A 21,304-nucleotide genomic window follows, 5' to 3' on the forward strand; every position below is an offset into this window, starting at 1 on the left:
GTAAACGGCGTAGCGGCAAAAAAAATTCCAAACGCCAAAATTACGTTTTTTGGTCGCCGCAAATTTTGCGCAAAACGCAATAACAGGCGATCAAAACGTAGCATCTGCGCAAAAATGGTACTGTTAAGAACGTCAGGTCGAGACGCAAAAAATAAGCCATCACTGAGCCTCAGATCCTGAAAAATGAGAATGCTACGGGTTTTGGAAAATGGCGCAAAACGTGCGCCACGTTTTTTGGACAAGCTTGTGAATTTTTTTTAACCCCTTAGATACAAGTAAACCTATACATATTTGGTGTCTACAAACTCGCACCGACCTGAGGCATCATACCCACACATCAGTTTTACCATATAGTGAACACGGTGAATAAAATATCCCAAAAACTATTGTACAATCCCACTTTTTTTGCAATTTTTCCGCACTTGGAATTTTTTTGCCGTTTTCCAGTACACTATATGGTAAAACTTATGGTTTCATTTAAAAGTACAACTCGTCCCGCAAAAAACAAGCCCTCATATGGCAAGATTGATGGAAAAATAAAAAAGTTACGCCTCTTGGAAGAAGGGGAGCAAAAAACAAAAACGCAAAAACGGAAAGTGCCCGGGGGCTGAAGGGGTTAAGAATCAAGGCTGGAAAAAGCAGGTCACCTTTTTCCCTAATGTATGGCAAGACCCAGTAGACTTGCCAGCAGGTTACTGATACCATCACTTGGATGGATTTTGCAAAATGTTAAAAAATAAGGTTATCCATTAACTAAATAAATGTAAGAAAAACAAGTCCAGAGCGCTGCCTCCACCCAGTAAAGAATCCTGAATCTCAACATCTATGTGCCGCGTCCTGTAATATATCTTTTTGTTTGTTAGGCTCTCAGCAGTGACATGCACAAAGTGCAGAACGTGCAGATGAACACAATATTTTACGGGCATATAACGCCTCCTACATCCAGAAAAAGCTATGACACTAAGTGCATGGTCTACAGCAAGAGTGTTTGATATTTTTGTAGGATTTCATACTAAGCCAGTATAAGCAATAGTCTATACAATTACCTATGATATCTTCTCCCTTGGAATGACAAGCTGTGGCAGGATAACTACCTCTGGCTCCTGCTTTCATAGGAGATAAATATGGATTAAAAAGGATGTCCAATTATCCTGCCACAACCTGCCAAGTTCCTTAAAATCATCTTTCCCTTAATAAATTACAAATGGGAGCTACAGAAACCAGTAAACATCAGGATACGCAATTTACTGCTTTATACATCCCCAAAAAAGAAAAAATAGATTTTTTAACCCAGATACGACCAATTAATGCAAATTAAAGAGATAACAATGTAATTCCTGATTTTTTTTGGAATTTCCAGGTTACGTTTCATTTAAATAATATTTTTGCAATACTGATAAACAACATATGATAAAACTAAATTTACCTTTAGTGTTGGTGATGATCCCACATAAACTGGGGGTGGGTTTCCTTGCCACCCATGTAGACGATAAATGTGACCTACCCGCGAACAGGGTGTAAATAATAACTTTCCTCCACACTGCCATATCTACAATGAAAGACGCAACATACTGTATTATCCACTTATCAGGACATAGCATTGCAATAATATGTTACAGTAGTAAAGGCATAATCTACACATCCCTAAATGAATACAATATATATTTATTTTTTTCTTGGACACACTTACCAATACTGTAATCCTCAGACAGTACAAATTTAGACTGTACAGCTTTACAATTCATCAGATTTGTCGCAGTGGTTTAAGCAGATTTGGTGATTTTTTTTTTACAGAATCTAAGTTTCCACCACCCATTAGTTGGCTTATTTGGGCCAAAAATTTGCACCCCAAATTTTTGGTGCACAGTTTCGCAGGTTAGGCCATACCCATTTGTCAGTAAGTCAAACCCTTCTAAAGAGGACACACCCTTTTGACAGACAAAACAAAGAAAGTGTCTAAAACGCTTAAGTATGGTGCGAGTTTTATAAAACAGACCAGATTTGAGATCGTACTGCACACATCTACGTCATGCATGTATGTCTATGGTATATTTCACTTGTGCTGACACTTTCAGATTTTAGGCTATGTGCGCACTAGAAAGTGCCTTTTTTTTAAGGAAAATCCGGCCCTCTTATAGAATCCCGCACCCGCGGTAAAAAACTGCAACGAAAACCGCATGCGGTTTTACCGCAGTTTTTGTGCGGATTTGCCGCAAGTTGGTCCCCGCGGATTTTCACCATTATCTATGGCAAAAACCGGAGGTACCTGCGGAAAAGTGACATGCTCATTAATTCCGCAGCGGAAAATCCGCGGGTAAATCCGCGAGTATAAAAAAAACGCAGTGTGTGTACTGCATTTTTTAAAACCCATAGGATTTGCTGGGGAATGACTGCAGCAATGTTAGGCACGTTTTCTGCAGCAAATCCGCGGCAAATCCACGGTAAATCCGCAGCGTGCGCCCAGGGCCTTAAAAGGCTTTTTTTTACAGGACAAACTTTTCCCCTGTTAGACCAAACGGACTTCACAGAGAAATTACACAAAATAAGTAAAATTAAATAATGTAAGTAGTCAGCATAAATGAGTACACCCCTTTTGAGAATCAAGGCTTTAAACAAGCTCTCACTGAACGAGAAAAATGTATAAAATTTGGACAAGACTGAGTTTCAAAGAACATTCTTTAACATAACATGAAAAAGGTCAATACCATAAATTTCACAACAAAATCTTCAGTTTTAATCAAAGTAGTTGCAAAAAGTATTATGTGCTGCTTGTAAAAAAAAAAAAAAAAAACCAAAAAACTACTACATCCAGCATTTTGTATGGCCTCCATGAGTTTTAAGGACAGCACCAAAATCTTCTAGGCACGGAATGAACAAGTTGGAGACCATTTACAGCTTTTATGAAACTCTGTCATCAAAATTTTTTTTTTTTTTCAGGTATACAGTGAGATATTGATTAAAATCATACTTTTCAAGGATGGTGTACACATTTATCTTCAGCACTGTTTTACTCTGGCAAGGTCAAGACCAGATATGAATAAGATGCCATGGATAACCAGTCTGCGGCTATTTGGTGAATTTTTTTTTTATACTCCTTACCCTCCCCATTTCATTAAAAGGATTGTACAGTACTTTGATATTGATGATCTATCTGTAGTATAGGCGTATGATGGCAGCTGGACACATCATGGAGGGGAGATATGTATCTCAGAGGTGGATAACCTCTGTGCTGTAAGCCTGGAGTCTAGCTACAGTATAAATAGTACTGAGAGTGTTAATAGGGCTGAGATGGCTGGGACTGGCTGCTCACAAATCCCGGCTGCAGGGAGTGGTATGGTGGCACACGGATTCATTAACTGTCGGTGTGTGGAGGAAAGAATTCCTCTGTGTGAAGTTTCCATATTTGGATTTGTATGCTGAACTCACATTGCGAGTTTCACTTAGTGCCATTACCCATCCTCAAGGTCCAGTTTGATCGCATACTGATGGCTTTAGTAGGACCCCTGGTCAAGTCAGCCCAACAGGCATCAGTGTATCCTAGTGGTCATGGATTATGCTACCAGGCGGCAGTATCCTCGAGAAATTCACCTGCTAAGAGTATATGTAAAGAACTGGTCCAGATCTTTTTTGGACCGGACTGCCAAAAGAAATCCTGACTTACCAAGGGACTCCATTCATGTCAAAGGTCTTGAGGGAATTGTGCAAAGCTCTGCATATCAAATGACTTAGGACCTCTATATACCACCCGCTGACTGATGGATTAATGGAACGGTTTAATAAAACGTTGAAGGCTATGCTGAAGAAGGTTGTGGACAAGGACAGCTGAGACTGGGATTGTCTACTACAGTACCTGTTATCTTCCCATCAGCCTCTACGGGGTTTTCCCAGTTTCAGCTGTTTTATGGCAGAGACCCCCGTGGACTCTTGGATACAATGAAAGAGACCTAGGAAGTAGAGACTACACCGTACAAGCGTATAATTTAGCATGTGGCCCAAATGCAAGAAAGAATTGCTGTAGTGATGCCCATCGTGAGAGAACACCTACTGCTGGCAGAAGAGGCCCAGTCAAGGGTATACAATCGTCCAGCAAAAGTGAGAGAGTTCAGCCTGAGAGATCGTGTACTGGTGCTCGCATCCACAGTAGAAAGCAAATTTCTGGCCAAGTGGCAAGGTCCCTATGAAGTAGTCGAGATGTTAGGCGAAGTCCCCGAACCAAGGAGAAGGAAGACCTACCAGGTGTACCACATCAATTTAATCAAACCATGGTGAAGTAGGAATCCCATGGAAGTCCAGTATTTGGTTGCTAAGTCCAAAACAGGGGTGGAATTTGTCAAGGTGGCAGACAATCAACCTGCCCAAAAGCAGCAGTGCCAAGAATTGTTTCATTGGAAAAGAGACTTGCTCTCAGAACTGCAAGATTGTACTCAAGCAACAGAACATGAAATCCTCATAGAACCTCATGTTTGAGTGAGTCTGAAGTCATAACGGACTCCCGAGGTTGAGTAAACTGTATCTCCACAAGGTTATAAATATAACATTGGTGTGAGTTCGACATTCGGAGTAATGAACGCCGGCGACAGCTGATGTAAACAGTATATGGAACAGAACATAGCGGCTCTGTAAACTGTTTAGCGACCCCTGCCGAATACTGCGGATCATAACTAGTATCAATCAATAGTTAATGAATACAAAAGGAAAATAATATTTATTTTTACAAACTAAATTTTACCCATCTTGTTTATAATCTTCACATAAAAGCTCAGTTACTGACAAACAAATTTATAAGCCGACTTCAATAAACTATGCAAAAGAAGCAGTCTTACTTAGTGTTGCAGTTTTGTCCATTTTGTATAAATGACACGCATCACGACACTTTCTTGTTACAAGCGGTCTTGGATTTAACTGATAAGTAACACAAGCAAGCCCATTACAAGGTTGTTTTCCATGCCTCGCTGACACTCAGAAGTGAAAGCCTTAAAAACAAGTCACTAACCCACCCAGCAATAAGAGTATGTACAGCTATGCTCATCCCTGACAAATAACAGTAATGAATATATTCAACCCTGACACCAGGTTTTCTCTATTTGATAGTTCTAGAGTATGTTTGCAGATACAATTGTGGTGGTGGGTCATAGTGACCGGAGGATAACTATAGTGGTTGCAGGGGACGCAGGAGTACACAGGCAATGGAGCCAGAAGGAGGGTGGGCAAATGGTCCCTTTAGCACATATGAGAACAGCAATTCTATTAAACACCCATGATTGTTTAGACGCTTGGAGATTTCTTGAATTGGAGCCCACAAGCTTAATGTTATTCTACTGCATGGCAACATGAGAAATAGTAACGCTTGGACTACAGCTATCCCTCAAGTCCACCACATTGGGGAAGTGGCCTAGTCTGGACTGACACACGTAATATATAATAATAGCACAATTGATGTGAACACAGTAGATAGCACAACTGGTGACGTCACTTACCAGCATCTGCCCACCAACTCTATCCACATGCCACAGGCCAAAACAGGAGACATAGGGAAACAGTCGGGAGGCATTTTATATTTTAGTCTACTATACCAGTTTCATAATGTGTGTGTTTTGAATCAAGTGAAGCCTAAAGTGGGCTTTACATGCTACGATATTTCTAGCAATTGCTAGCGATATCTTACGCAAAAGCACCCTCCCCCGTCATGCATGCGATATCGTGTGATCGCTGCCGCAGCGAACATTATCGCTTACGCAGCGTCACACGCACTTACCTGGTCGTCGTCGTCGCTGTGACTGCCTAACAATCCCTCCTTCAAGGGGGAGGTGCGTTCGGCGTCACGGCGACGTCACCAATCGGCCGGCCAATCAAAGTGGAGGGGCGGAGATGAGCGGGACGAACATCCCACCCACCTCCTTCCTTCCTCAATGCGGGCAGGACGCAGGTAAGGCGAGGTTCCTCGCTGCTGCGGTGTCACACACAGCGATGTGTGCTGCCGCAGGAATGAGGAACAATATGTCTAAACAACCATTAACAATTTTTGGTTTTAGGACGATCTCTCCATGGTGAACGATTTTCACTACTTTGGAGGACGTTTAAGGTCGCTGGTAAGTGTTACATGCTGAGATACCGTTAATGACGCCCCGTTAATGACGCCGGATGTGTGTCACTAACGACGCGACCCCCGATGATAAAACATTAACGATATCGTAGCGTGTAAAGCCCGCTTAAGATTGTTGCATTTACTTTTACAGCGGTTGTTTATTTGTGCCCTTTTGTCTACATGCGGTAATAGCCATTTTTTTAGAGAACATTATTTTTCCCAGTATCATGTTTCAGCCTGGAGGTTAACAAACCTTCATTGCAAATTCACACATAGCAGAATTGCACAATATTACAGTACAATACATCTGCTGAATGAGAAACGTTATCCATATACAGAGGAAATTTCTGGGTGGAAACTGACACACATTGTAAACTTTTAAACCTGGGGTGAAATCTGTATCAAAACCTAGATGTTATAATGTGAATTTTGTTGTAGATTACTTTGCTGAACAGCACCAAAATGATCTGATATGATTGTACCTGCCCCTAGGTTACTCCAACCAAGCAGAAATGCTGCAGAATTGGAAGTAGAATCCACAGCAGATTTCTGTACCAGGAATACAGTTTTATCATTGTGTTTAGTGCTCTGAAAATTTGAAACCATTAATAACTAATATAGATTTATAGTTGGAACTCCAAATTACAGCTGATATGAAGTTTAAAATCAATTAATCTGCCTGCAGCCTCCATCATAGGAACCTTCAGACATTACTACACACCTTTTCATATGTTGGACAGATGGCTCCTCAGCTCCCTCTAGTGAGTTCTGTGCAGCCAGAGATTTCATTTAAACACTAGAAGTCCCAGAGAGGGGTCATTTAACATTTCTACCTTTGGAACCCAGAGACGGGTCGAATGACCTTAAGGATTTTAGCTGACATCCTATAATCACCGTCTTTTGTTCTGTAATTAAGGCCATTACTGTCGCACCACAGGAGGTTGTTGTTTTCCATTGAGTTTAGCCATTTAGTTTGTAGTTAGTTCTAGTCAGTTTATTGTATATGTCATTTGACCCTCTTTCGTGACTTCAGGGGGAGCTCGAAATTTCTGGGACTTCTAGTGTTAAAGGGAACCGGTCAGGTCAGGTCAAAAAAGCATTATAACCTACAAGCAGGAGCATGTGTGAGCTAGTAACTCCTTCCTACCCATCCCTGTGTTGTAATATTGTGTATTATAAAAGTAATAAAATACGTATTATTACTTACATATTCCTTATGTAAATGAACAGGGTCTCTAGCCCCATGGGCATTGCATCGCCTCGTGGGCGTTTGCATGCTTTCCATGGTATCATGCCCCTGTGGGCGTGATACCATGGATTTACATGAGCGACGTCACGTCTGCTCCTTCAGAATCCCGCTCGTGTGCTCTTACCATTCTCGCCGCCTTTTCATCCTGGTGTTTACTTTCCGGGTTCAGACGCGCACTGCGCATGACAGGAACCGCAGGAGTCTTCTGAGCATGTGCACTGCGTCTGAAGCCGATAAGCAACCAGGATGAGAAGGCTGCGGGAATGGTAAGCGGGCACGCGTGGGATTCTGAAGCAGCAGACGTTACCATCGCTCATGTAAATCCATGGTATCACGCCCACAGGGGCGTGATACCATGGAAAGCATGCAAACGCCCATGGGGTGATGCAATGCCCATTGGGCTGGAGACCCTGCTCATTTACATAAAGCGTATGTAAGTAATAAAATGTATTTTATTACTTTCATATTACACAATATTACAACACAGGGATGGGTAGGAAGGGGTTACTAGCTCACACATGCTCCAGCTTGTAGGTTATAATGCTTTTTTGACCTGAGAGGTTTCCTTTAACACTAGAAGGACCAGAGAGGGGTCATTTAACATTTCTACCATTGAAACCCTATGGAGCTCGAAATTCCTGGGACTTCTAGTATTAAAGGGACCCAGTGAGGTGCAATATGCATCCAGAACCACGAGCAGTTCTGGGTGCATACTGCTAATCCCTGCCTAACTGTCTGCACCTAGTAGCATATATAAAGAGATCTTTGGAAAAAGTATTTCTAAAGATTCTTTATAATATGCTAATGAGGCCAGCGACTCTAGTTGCAAGGGTGTTAGTTCTCTTGGCTAGTTGGCCCACTTAGCATGTAATCACGCCCTTGTGGGCATGCTAACATGCTAAGGGGGTCAACTAGCCAAGGGAACCAACAGTCTTGCAACTAGTTGCTGTCCTCATTAGCATATTATAAAGAGTCTTTAGAAAGACTTTTTCCAAAGATCTCTTTATATATAATAATAATAATAATATAATATTTATTCATTTATATAGCGCTATTAATTCCACAACGCTTTACATACATCAGCAATACGGTCCCCATTGGGGCTCACAATCTAAGGTCCCTATCAGTATATTTTTGAATTGACAGAGGAAACCGGAGTACCCGGAGGAAACCCACGCAAACACGGGGAGAACATACAAACTCCTTGCAGATGGTGTCCTTGGTGGGATTTGAACCGAGGACCCCAGAGCTGCAAGACTGCAGTGCTAACCACTGAGCCACCGTGCTGCCCTATATATGCTACTAGATGCAGACAGTTAAGCGGGCTTTACATGCTGCGACATCACTAGCAATTGCTAGTGATGTCGAGCGCGATAACACCCGCCCCCGTCGTACGGCCGATATGTGGTGATCGCTGCTGTAGCGAACATTATTGACATTATTGCTACGGCAGCGTCACACGCACATACCTGCTCTGCGACGTCGCTCTGGCCGGCGAACCGCCTCCTTTCTAAGTGGGTGGGTCGTGCGGCGTCACACGGCAGGTGTCCAATAGAAGCGGAGGGGCGGAGATGAGCGGTATGTAAACATGCCGTCCACCTCCTTCCTTCCGTATTGCCGGTGGAGGCAGGTAAGGAGATGTTTGTCGCTCCTGCAGTGTCACACACAGCGATGTGTGCTGCCGCAGGAACAACAAACAACATCGCTAAAAAGCAGAAAACGATTTTTTATTTCAGGACGACCTCTCCGCGGCAAAAGATTTTGCCCTCTTTTGCGATAGTTTCAGATCGCTTTTAAGTTTTACACACTGCGATATCGTTAATGACGCCGGATGTGCGTCACAAACAACGTGACCCCAACGATAATTCATTAACGATATAGTAGCGTGTAAAGCCCGCTTTAGGCAGGGATTAGCAGTATGCACCCAGAACTGCTCGTGGTATGGGTGCATATTGCAACTGATAGCTTAAAGTGAACCTATCTCTACAGGTGACATGGAGCTGTTGTATCAGCAATAAAAAGCTTCAATGCAATAAAAGGTATATGGACAACTAATCAACATTAGGGTGCACACTCACTTTACAATAGTTTTAAAACATATTCTAGAGAAATTTCAGATAATTACAGGCCACAGTAATGACTTATTGGAAATTGCAGATGAACTAGATGGTATTCTGCAGGGCACAAATCCATTTCTGGGTCTACACAAACAATCTTACAATGCAGGGTGTAAATGATTGCTTTTCGGCTGCATTTTCAGCCTGCTATACAATTCTGTTGTCTGCCCCTTGTGAGCTGTGGGGATACAGACAATGGAGCAGCTTGATAGAATTTGCATACAGGAAGGATACTATTGTTAATGAATTACAACTTAGAATTCTTTAACTCCTGTTAGCTCTATGTTTTATGAGAACAAATGGCAAAACAATTACTTTTACAATCTGAGCAACCTGCGAAAGAGCCAGCAACAAGTATAATTCCTGCAGGAAAAACTATCAACCCAAGCACACAAGCATTCCGACTCACGCTAAAGTGACATCGCACGACCCTAACACTGGCGTGACCCCCACCGTTTACAGTAAGTGTAGAAGAGACTTGTTTTCTGTCAGTTACGGCCAATATGATGCCGCTTTGGTCAATCAATGTGTGACAAGATAAGTGGTCACACTGGACCAGCCCTTAGCACTCAGCCCAAGCAACAAAACTATTGCAGCTTCCGAGGTCAGGCAAAGCAGGTGAAGAAATATGAACCAGAGATTGTAGCTACCGCTACAAACAGCAATGAATTATAATTTTGTATATATAATGTACATACTATACATATGTGTAAACATCTTCCAATCTCTAGAACATATTCTTCTTTTATCTAGTAATTTGGATGGCTATGTGCCGTACACATATGGCCTTTTTAGGAGTTCTTTATCGGTTTAATGATGAAGAACAGTATTCCTGCAATATCCATACAGAGGTTTGTTTCTTCCTCACTGAGTTCTGCACACAAACTGGATTTTTCATCTTTTGTTTTATTTCTATTGGGAAAATCAGCATCCATAAAGAATGTGATGGAGCATGTGTCACACAGAGTACCAAGTCCCATAAGAATACATTTGCACTGGATTACGGATCAGTACTTCACTGCTCTAGTTTACATGACAGTTCAGTCTTCTAATATTGAAGCTACGAACAAGTTCAACATTCATTCGTCAGTTTTACTTGAGAAATATATAGCCACAAAATTGTATTATTATCTGTGAACAATAAACGGATAGTCTGCGATATGTTTGTACAGGGGGATGCTGTGGCTTTCTATTTTTCTTGGTAGCTCAGTGTTTAGACACCAACACTTTAGATCAGGGGTGGGGAAACCATTTTCCCAAGTGCCCACATCAGAGACCTTAACTGTTGAGTGGGGCAAAACCAATAGGCCAAAATGATTGCAGAATTAACTACGCTGACTTGCTGCTACTAATAATACATGTAATGATAGGGCTTATATGTGACATGCATTCTTAATACTTTCAGCTAATCAAAACCATATACTTTACTGCTTTTTAGAAAGTTAATAGTAAATCATTCTAGTTCTGTTATTCAGCCCTTGTCCCAACAGCGCCCCACACAGCATGGTGTCTCCATAGCCCTCTCCTACAGAGTATGGCATCCTCACAGCCCTCCCCCATATGGAATAGTGTCCCTATAGCCCTTCCATACACAGTATGGCGTCTCCACAGGCCTCCCACACAGTATGGATGTCCAAGCAGGCCTCTAAAACATAACATGAGCCTCCCTCAGATTGCCAACATAGTAGGATTGCTCCCGCACACAGCATGAAGGGCCCGCGGCCATTACATCCACAATATGGTGTTTGTACAAGCCTCCCACACACAGTAGGATGTCCCCACAGGCCTCCCACATACAGTATGATGCACCTACAGCTACCCAGCATAGCATGATAGCCCCCCTACAAAGTAAGATGGGCCCACAGATCCACACACAGCTCACCTATATACAATATGAAAACCGGGCCCCTAGACACAGTATGTGCGCACACAAAGTTCTTCACTGTATACACTATAATCCCACACAGCCCCCTATATACAGCATGAGCCCACACACAGACCCTAGATACAGTATGAGCCCACACACAGCCCCCCTAGATACAGTATGAAATCAGTGTCACCTATATACAGTATGAGGCCACACATGCACATATATTAAAAAAAACAAACAAATAACCCCCCAAAAAAATAAAACAAACACTCACCTTCCTTCAGTGTTTGCCATGTGCACTGCAGATTGCGGTAAAATCAGGACACAGGGTGAGGGAGGACAACTGCAAGCTGCAGCCCATGGGCTACTCTTTTTAGCCCTTTAGCTGCCTTGGTCCGAAGGCTGGACAGGAACAGCCAGAGGCCCGGATATGGCAATTAGATAAAAGACAGCCCAGAGTGAACTTTTTGGAGGGATCAGCTAACAAGCTAGGGTCATTCCATGTCAAGTGATCCAAATATGAATATTTTTTTTACCCAACGTCTTTAGATTTTTTTTATGAAGTACAACTTTAGTTAATTACAAATTAAAAGTTTTGAATTTTTTTCTTCATCAGTTAATTTTTTACAGACTTTTTTTACTTGTGTTTTTGGTTATATTTGTGCAGGGATTCATCTTGGGACCAACTTGGGATCTAACTCTTCGGTAGTGTAGTCAGTATCATGAACTGTTCACTTCTGCTATGGGTGGATTTAAATGGATTTAATTTAGCTTTAAAGGCCCAGTCACACACAACGACTTACCAGCGATCCCGAAAACGATGCGACCTGATAGGGATCGCTGGTAAGTCGCTGGGAGGTCGCTGGTGAGATGTCACACAGTCAGACCTTACCAACGATACAGGAAGGATACAGGTCGCAGTAGCGACCTGTATAACGATCTCAGCAGTCACTGTGACCCTTTCACACAGTGTCAAACACAGTGATGTGTCCTGCCCAGTAGGACATCACCTTTCAAGAAAACGTCCTGGATCATTCTGCAACGACTAGCGATCTCACAGCAGGGGCCTGATCGCTGGTAGATGTCACACATAACGAGATCGCTAACGGGATCGCTACTGCGTCACAGAAACCGTGACTCAGCAGCGATCTCGTTATGTGTGACGGTACCTTAAGCTGCAGAATCACCTCTGAATCTGTGTCATTGTTTCCTTCACCTTCTACTGTGTCACCTACCAGATTAAGGATTTTTTTTTTGTGACTTTTTCTAATTTTTGTTGGCAATATCCTGGATAATGTTTGTGTGTTTTTTTTTTTGCAATGGGCAATTCTTCAATGTTAGATAGTGCTTTATTCAAATACTCTATTGTTAAATCAGGATTTATAAAATCCTCTGTGTTGGAAGTATCAGGTTCTTCGAAATTTTCTGCCTGCAAAGTATTTTTCTCTTTTGCAAGTTGCTTTGTACAACTGCCACAAATTTTCATGCCTGCATTGGTTGATGGATTTATATGAAACATACAATCTTGCACAGGCCTAAGGCTATGTTCGCACGTTGCGTTTTTTTCCGCGTTTCTGCAGCGTTTTTGGCTGCAGCGTTTTTGCGCAAAAACGCATGCGTTTTTGATTTCCAGCAAAGTCTATGGGAAAAGCAGAAATCCTGTCTGCACTTTGCTTTTTGTTCAGCAGCGTTTAATTTGCATATTTGTGGTCAAAAACCATGCTGAAAAAGAAGCAGCATGTCAGTTGTTTTTGCCATTTCTGCAGCGTTTCCTTAACATTGGAGTCAATGAGAAATGGCAAAACGCATGTTGAAGTGAATATTCTGCGTTTAATGTGCGTTTTACATGCTTTTTACCAGCGTTTTCATGATCAAAAACGCAGGTGCAGTAGGGAAAGAACCCAGGCACAAACGTCATTACCTACATCACTTCCTTTTTACTATAAATACAGAGCTGAGTATGTTTCAGTGCCTGCTACTATTGTGATTTATCATAATATAAATACTTTGATCTACTGAAATTTAAAATGGCTTGGTTCCAGCGAATGAAGATCGATGTGGCAAAATTAATTGCTATGGTAAGTACATGATTGTTTTTTCATTATTGTGCTTAAAAATTGTTATAATGATAATGTCACGCTTTAAAATCTTATAAATTTATTAACCACTTCATTACAATTTTTTTAAAATATGTAACAGGTTGAATCCATGCCATGCCTTTGGGATCCCTCATGCCCTGAATATATGCAAAAAAACAAGAGGATGGACTGTTGGGGAACAATCTGTGCAGGACTGTTCCCACAATGGCATGAGGCTGATGCAGCCTTACAACATAAAATTGGTATATTTGTTTTTTAAATAAATTTATTTTTTATTTTACTCTTCTTTTTATAATTAATTTTTTGTTTTTGTTTTTTTTTCTTCCTTGCACAATTAAAATAGAGCTTGATGTGCGGAAAAGGTGGCGTTCGGTTAAAGACAGATTTCACAAGCTAAGGAATGAGGGCATGAAAAGTGGCAGTTCACCTAAAAAAACAAATTTCATCTATTATGATGACCTGTCATTTTTATGCACAAGTCGGAAAACTAGAGAGTAAGTATTCATGTAACAGTATGTTAACATTGTTTTATTAAAATAATGTTATCATCACTATAAATTACATTGTATTTAATTGTTTTTTATGTTTTCTTTCCCTTCAACATAACTTCAGGAAATGTAGCAGCAGACACACCTGTTGATGATGAAGAAGGGCAAGAGAGCCTTCATCAACCACACCAGGAAGGGCCATCAGGCACTATAGAACAAATTTCATCTGAACATGAAGGGGAGATAGAAATAGGTAGTGTCCCAGAGAAATCCCCACCTAGACCTACAACAATTACCTCAGGTCCCACAAAGTATATCAAGCCAAAAAACAAAAAGAAAAAAACACCAAAAATATACAATTAGAGGAGGAAGTTATTTGTAACGAAACATTAAAATTATTGAATACTAGTGCCCAAGAAGATGACATTGATCATTTTGGCATTAGTATTGCAGGTAGAATTAGAAAAATTAAAGATGTGAAGAAAAAAAATACATGCATGACAGCCATATGTGGGATGCTGACTTGCTATGAGGAAGAGGGTAGTTTCCCTTCATCAGGCTCAATCATTTCTAAAATAGAACAAATTTTTGACGAAGTCAAAAACCCACCAGCCCAAAAGAATACTGCAACTATTGCCCCAAACCCAATCTACATACCAAAACCTTATTCTCTAAATCAAAATACCTATAATCAAAATGTGCACCAACAATATTTGCAACAAGCCATACAAACTCAAAAACCCCAATCTAGCCAAATGAATATACAACCCCCGTTAAATGTAAATTTGCATTCACAACAACAACCTCATGGATATTTCAGCAGCCAATTATTTTCTGATCCTTAATTTCATAATGTTCTCATCTTATGTTTATGTGTGCTGTTCATTAAAAATTATGTATTCTTCATACATATAAATGATATGTTGCACATATGTTGTAATGTGCTTAAAAATGGCTTTATGACGTTAATAAAGCTTTGTAAAGAAATAAATTAATTTTTGGCACCAAAATCTGTGTTTGTATACTTTAATTTTGCTACATATGAAGTGTTTTCATGTTAAAACTTGATGATTTTAGAGTTATCATTGCTTCAGGAAATGACATCATAACAAATTAACATAAACTAGACAGGAAAGGCAGACATTTTTGTCTTTGAATCATTTAACTTTATTTTTGAGTTCAATGACATGACAAACGCATATGCGTTTTTTAGAAGAAAAACGCATGTAAAAAGCGCTAAAAACGCACTAAAAACGCAAAAAAAAAGGATGCGTTTTTAGCGCTAAAAAATGGTCAAAAGCCATTTGGTCAAAAACCAAGGGAAGGAAAACGTGCAGAATAAACTGCAGGTACTCCGACGCAACGTGCGCACATAGCCTAAGAGTTTTTTCTTGTTGTGTTCAGTTTTTTTAAAAGGATTATAACAGCATATATTATAAAATGCTGTTCCTTGAAAAGTAGCAGCCATTGCTGTGTGAGAAAAATACAGATAATATTAAGTAAGGAAGATGGGTAATAAAAATAAAGATTTACAATACACTTGAGATATAATTGTGTTACTATAAAGTGAGTATTAGGGCTAGCGCACACAAACAGCATTTTCTGTCTGCGGATAAATGCTGCGGTTTTGGCAGCATTTTTCTACCCAATTTTCACTATATCTGCATTACTTTTTTTTTTTTTTAAATCGCTAGTGAAAACAATGGCAGCTTTTTTCATATAAATAGTGATAGATCACTGCAATAAACGTAGCATTTAACAGTTGTGCAAGTAGTGATTAAAGGCCCCGTCACACACAACGAGATCGCTAACGAGATCGTTGCTGAGTCACGGTTTCTGTGACGCAGTAGCGATCCCGTTAGCGATCTCGTTATGTGTGACACCTACCAGCGATCAGGCCCCTGCTGTGAGATCGCTAGTCGTTGCCGAATAGTCCGGACCATATTCTTCAAAGGTGATGTCCTACTGGGCAGGACGCATCGCTGTGTTTGACACTGTGTGACAGGGTTCCAGTGACAGCCGAGATTGTTATACTGGTCGCTACTGCGATCTGTATCGTTACTGCGTCGTTGGTAAGGTCTGACTGTGTGACATCTCACCAGCGACCTTCCAGCGACTTACCAGCGATCCTTATCAGGTGGAATCGTTGTTGGGATCGCTGGTAAGTCGTTGTGTGTGACTGGGCCTTTACTCACTCTGAGTGTTTCAAAAAACACTGCATGTGCTTACCCCATTGAAATAGTGCTGTGTGTGTATTAGCCCTTAATAAGAAAAGCATTAAACTATTAATATAAATTTACTCAAACTTTAAACACACCAATATTGTAGCACACAACTCCCTTGATGCCTGTGTAGAGAACAGTTTGTTCAAAAGTGACCATGTCCAGGCATGGCGTCCACATGAAAGCTCTGAAGCTCTGTCTTACTTCCATATTTTTAAATATGATCCCATTGGGATCCCAACTTGAATTTTGGTACAGATGTGGCCATGAACATAGCAGGCACATGTGCATTTTTTTGAAATTTAACGGGGTTTTTTTTTGGAAATTCTTTTTAAAATTTTGCGTTTGCGTTCGCATGGGTAAAATATTAACAATGATACTCTTGTGACATATCTGGTGAAAGCCTGTATAGTTCTGAGTAGAATGGTGTTTATTTTGTTTCTCTATCTTCTTTCTAGCCTGAGTTAGGAGGAGAAATGTAAAGGCAGGCAACACCGAAATTCGCACTTTTTTCGAACTTTGATAATCATTAAAAAAAAAAAAAAAAAAAAAAAATCTAGAATTTTTTTTCTTCACATTTTGAATTCACTGACACACTATTACCAAATAATAACATTTCAAAAGAATTGAATCATTGGTTCACTTGACATGGAATGACCTGCTACTGTAAATTGGGAACCCATTAATTATCCTGATCGATAATTTCAGGCAAGAGAATGATCAAACCACTGGAATCTGAACAGCCGATCATTTCAACTGGTTGGTAGATAAACCACTATTAAAAAAAGATTGGCATGGTGGCTCAGTGGTTAGCACTGCAGCCTTGCAGTGCTTGGGTCCTGGGTTGAAATCCGATCAAGGACAACATCTGCAAGGAGTTTGTATGTACTCCCCGTGTTTGCGTGGGTTTACTCCCAGACTCCAAAGACATACAGATAGGGAACGTCGATTGTGAGCCCCAATGGGGACAGTGTTGCCAATGTATGTAAAGTGCTGTGGAATTAATAGTGCTATATAAGTGAATAAATATTATTATTATTATTATTGTTCAGCCAACAAATACCTAGAATATGTTTAGCCAGGTTTATGGCTGACACTTCAGTGGGATATACTGTACACAGTCAGTACCATTAAACAGTAGGATTCGTACAACATTTCCATAAAATAAACTTCTTTTGTCTATGATACCTTGTAAGAAATTTCAAAGTTCTCTCCTCCCCAGATCTGCAGACCTGGGTCATAAAGACCCAACTCGAAGAAGAAATCTCTTTCGATGGCAAACAATCCTCCGGCCATGGCTGGAGACCTAAATGAGAAATGTATTGAATAAGCTTTTGACCTGGGTTATAATAATGTGAAAATGATTAAATTATGAAGCCAATTAATATCAAGACAATATAATTAAAGCAAGAGAGTGGAGAAAAATCAATAAGAATGAAGTAAAGAGCGCTATGGAGAGACAAGCGCTGCAAGCCATTACACAGAGAGGAAGGCTGAAGCAATGGGGGCTATTCTAATGGAATGATCCGGAACCTATATTGGCACTGTTACATATATTTCGATTAAATCCTGAGTTTTATTTTTTAATAAAAATCACTGCATTGAATGTACTATGTTTGTCTATGAATAAGAACCTTTTTCTGTGTCTCGTAACATCTTTGAGATGACATGAAACTATGTGGTGAGTTAAAGGTTGCTAAAAACCCCTTGAGAATACATAAAAAGAACAAAAAGTACTATGTCTGATAATGCCATCTCCAGTCTGCCCTGTACCATTAGAAGTGTACTTTTTTCTAGAAACAATGACAGTTTTCGCCATCCATCTTCCTAATAAACCAGACCACTGACAGCCTGTTAGTGGGGTACATCTGTCATTAAGAAACGCTCCCGAGCCGTACTGTGAATATACAGTCTTCACATCTCTAGAATTTTTTTTTTTTTGTGATATCACCTTGTAGTAACAAAATGTAGTCAACTAATGTTCTCAAAACAATCAGAAAAAAAAGAGGGGGCGATATAAAAAAAAGTAAGTATAAGTGTGCACCTTGGATAAAACACCAAGGCTTTAGTTATACCGCAATGCTGCGTCTGGGCAGTGATGATTATACTATTGGTATTATTTATGCGGTTATAGGACAGAATGTAAAAAAAGGGCTGGAGGATTTCCTCAGTACACAAAACATTGTTGGTTATAAATGACTTAGTGACTAAAGTAGAACTGGTGGAGGAAGGTTGAACTAGATGGACCTAGGTCTTTTTTCAACCTAAGTAACTATGTAACTATGTAATATATAGGGCTAAGTACAAGGAAAGTGTTGTCCACAAATCATAAAACCTAAGCATTATATTCGCAAACCACACCTTTCCTATTAAATGTACATTGTGTTGGCACAGCCAGTCCACACTCCTCTGGTTCTCCCATGTACCCACCCAATTCTTCCCAGCTATTCTGTCCGTCAGACCACACCTTCCCTAATTAGCTGTCTCGGGCAGAGCTAATGTCTGCTTTTTGACGAAAAATCTAAAAAACATACATTTATTTACTTTTCAGCTAAAGTCTAAAAATGTCCATCAAGTTTAAGGGGCTTCCTAATGGTGCTGCTCCTGTGCTTCATACCGGGTGTAGTAGAGCCTTCATCAGGGTGGGTATTTACTAGTGGAAAAGCATGCAGAGCAGTTACTGACATGATACCAATAGAAAATGGATAGGCCATTAATTCATTTCACCACCAAAGATATCTATATAACATGTGTTACTTTCCACAATGAAAACAGAAGCGCTAGAGCATACTAAAGCCCAAAGTCTAAGCTGTCCAATCACAGCAGTCGCATTATTCCATTTGCTAGATTTAGGATGCAAAAATATTTACTACAGTATTATTTGGATCATTGAGATTTTTGGTCTGTTTAGTTCCAGGGGTACACACAGACATAAGGACCAGGTCTTTAATTGCTTACAGTATCCACAAAGTTGCATGAAGGTGTCAGAAATTGGGTTATTCAGTGTGCTGCTATGTGTCTACTTTCAGAATGGATGTTTGTAGATCCCTCCACACTTTAAAATGCAGGTTTCATTTGGGTTTGTGAAAAAATGTGAAATTTATCCTGGCAGTAAAACCGTTAAAGAATGTACAGAGCTTGATGGGTAACGATCTCCTGCCCCCTTTAAATGTAGGGTTCTATGGTCACCGAGCAGTTGAGGACCTCTTGGCTTCCTAGGCTGACCTTCTCTGAAACTTGCTAAATTTTCGTTTCAACATGTACGGTAAATCATTGTACTAGATCTCTCCTTATTCTCGAGTCACAGTGACATTCGCCTCCAGAGTGAAATGGAAGAAACAGCTTTGCATATTCATCAGAAAAAGCAACAGGTAGGCAGAGCAAGGAGCTGAAAGCAGGCAAGTTCAGCTGTATTAGGCTAAAATCACACAGACAGTTTTCGGGAAATATTCGGGAAGGATTTCTCCCTCTCCTTTTCCCTAAATCTGCTTCTGGTCAAGTCTGAATGTACGATTCCGGCATCTTATTTTCAACAGAAGAAAGTCGCTAGTCACCAGGTACAGAAATGAAGACAGGCGAAGAGAACTGGCAGTGTCTGAGATACACTGCTAGTAACCTTGCCAGTAAAGGAAGACAATTAGACCCACTTAGCCAGAAATAAATGCATATATAACCTATGCATTGTATATAAATCATGTCACCTCAAAACACATATAAAGATGTATTATCAGATTTCACAATATAAACTGTAAATTATTAATTAGATCTTAAAGCCACTTTACACACAGAGACAAATCTTTGGCAGATCTGTGGTTTCAGTGAAATCATGGACATATTGTTCCATTTGTACACAGCCACAAACCTGGCACTGATTGTCAACAGTTTCACTGCAACCACAGATCTGCCGCAGATTTATCTCTGTGTGTAAAGTGGCCTTTAGACCTATGAAGACTAATATACTTGCTTTGAAAATCCATGTGAGAATGGTGGCGTAACACTTGGTAAATGTTTCCTGGCGTAATAATGCAAATTGTCTCTTCAGGGTGGAAGGCGACAAACTCCACTGCCACCTACTGGAGGTAGCAATCCCAAAAGTCAAAAGTGGCCCTTTAACAAGCCTTGTCATATGACTAAAGGTGGCTTTACACGCTACGACATCGCTAAAGCGATCTCATTTGGGTCACGGAATTTGTGACGCACATCTGTCCGCGTTAGCGATGTCGTTGCGTGTGACACCTATTAGCAATTTTGAATCGTTGCAAATACGTTCAAAATCGCTAATCGGTGACATGCCCCCCTCTTCCCAAATATCGTTGCTGCTGCAGTAACGATGTTGTTCCTCGTTTCTGCGGCAGCACACATTGCTCCGTGTGATACCGCAGGAACGAGGAACCTCACCTTACCTGCGTCCCGCCAGCAATGAGGAAGGAAGGAGGTGGGTGGGATGTTCGTCCCACTCATCTCCGCCCCTCCGCTTTGATTGGGCGGCCGCTCAGTGACGTCGCTGTGATGCTGACCAAACCGCCCCCTTAGAAAGGAGGCGGTTCGCCGGTCACAGCGACGTCGCAAAGCAGGCAAGTAGTGTGACGCTGCCGTAGCGATAATGTTCGCTACGGCAGCGATCACCACATATCGGTCGTACGATGGGGGCAGGTGCTATCACCCTCAACATCGCTAGCCTCGGCTAGCGATGTCGCAGCGTGTAAAGCGGCCTTTAGGGTTTATGCCACAGGTTATTCCTCGTCAGTGCAAAGTATAAGATGTGATCTTGCTGTATGAGAGGGTAAGATGGGGTCTAAGGGAAAGCTATTCTCCTTGCAGAGACTGACACACCATTCCAGCATGCTAGTGGTGAGCATTGCGGCTTAAAGTCTCCTCACCACTGGCATGCTAGATTGGTGTGTCAATCTCTGCAAGCATAATAGCTTTCCATTAGAACCTGGCTTAATAATACAGGAGCTGTTTAGCACTAACTGGACTTCTGAAATGCTCATTTTAACATCAGGAATATACAGCCATTCCGACATAGATTTTCAAAGAAAGTACACCAACCTCAACAGGTCTGATAGATCAATTTAATAATTAAGGGAGTTTGCACTGTGAAATCTAGCAACACATCTCCTTTAAAGTGTAGCTATAATAACTAATTATGTAACACATGAGAGGATTATTCT

General features: G+C 40.8%; 1 protein-coding gene across 2 annotated transcripts in view; it reads right to left on the bottom strand.

Annotated features, from left to right (window-relative positions):
- GALNT7 (polypeptide N-acetylgalactosaminyltransferase 7) overlaps positions 1 to 21,304 on the bottom strand; it is a 258,190-nt gene that overhangs the window by 40,005 nt on the left and 196,881 nt on the right. For both annotated transcript variants that reach the window (XM_075347204.1, XM_075347203.1), the window contains exons 7-8: positions 17,319 to 17,436; positions 1,427 to 1,549 (exon numbers count right to left, since the gene is read on the bottom strand). In XM_075347204.1, coding sequence (XP_075203319.1) covers positions 1,427 to 1,549; positions 17,319 to 17,436 — 241 coding nt within the window. The remainder of the gene's footprint in view (positions 1 to 1,426; positions 1,550 to 17,318; positions 17,437 to 21,304) is intronic.

This window comes from Anomaloglossus baeobatrachus, chromosome 1 (assembly GCF_048569485.1).
Source record: "Anomaloglossus baeobatrachus isolate aAnoBae1 chromosome 1, aAnoBae1.hap1, whole genome shotgun sequence".
Classification (NCBI taxonomy): Eukaryota; Metazoa; Chordata; class Amphibia; order Anura; family Aromobatidae; genus Anomaloglossus; species Anomaloglossus baeobatrachus.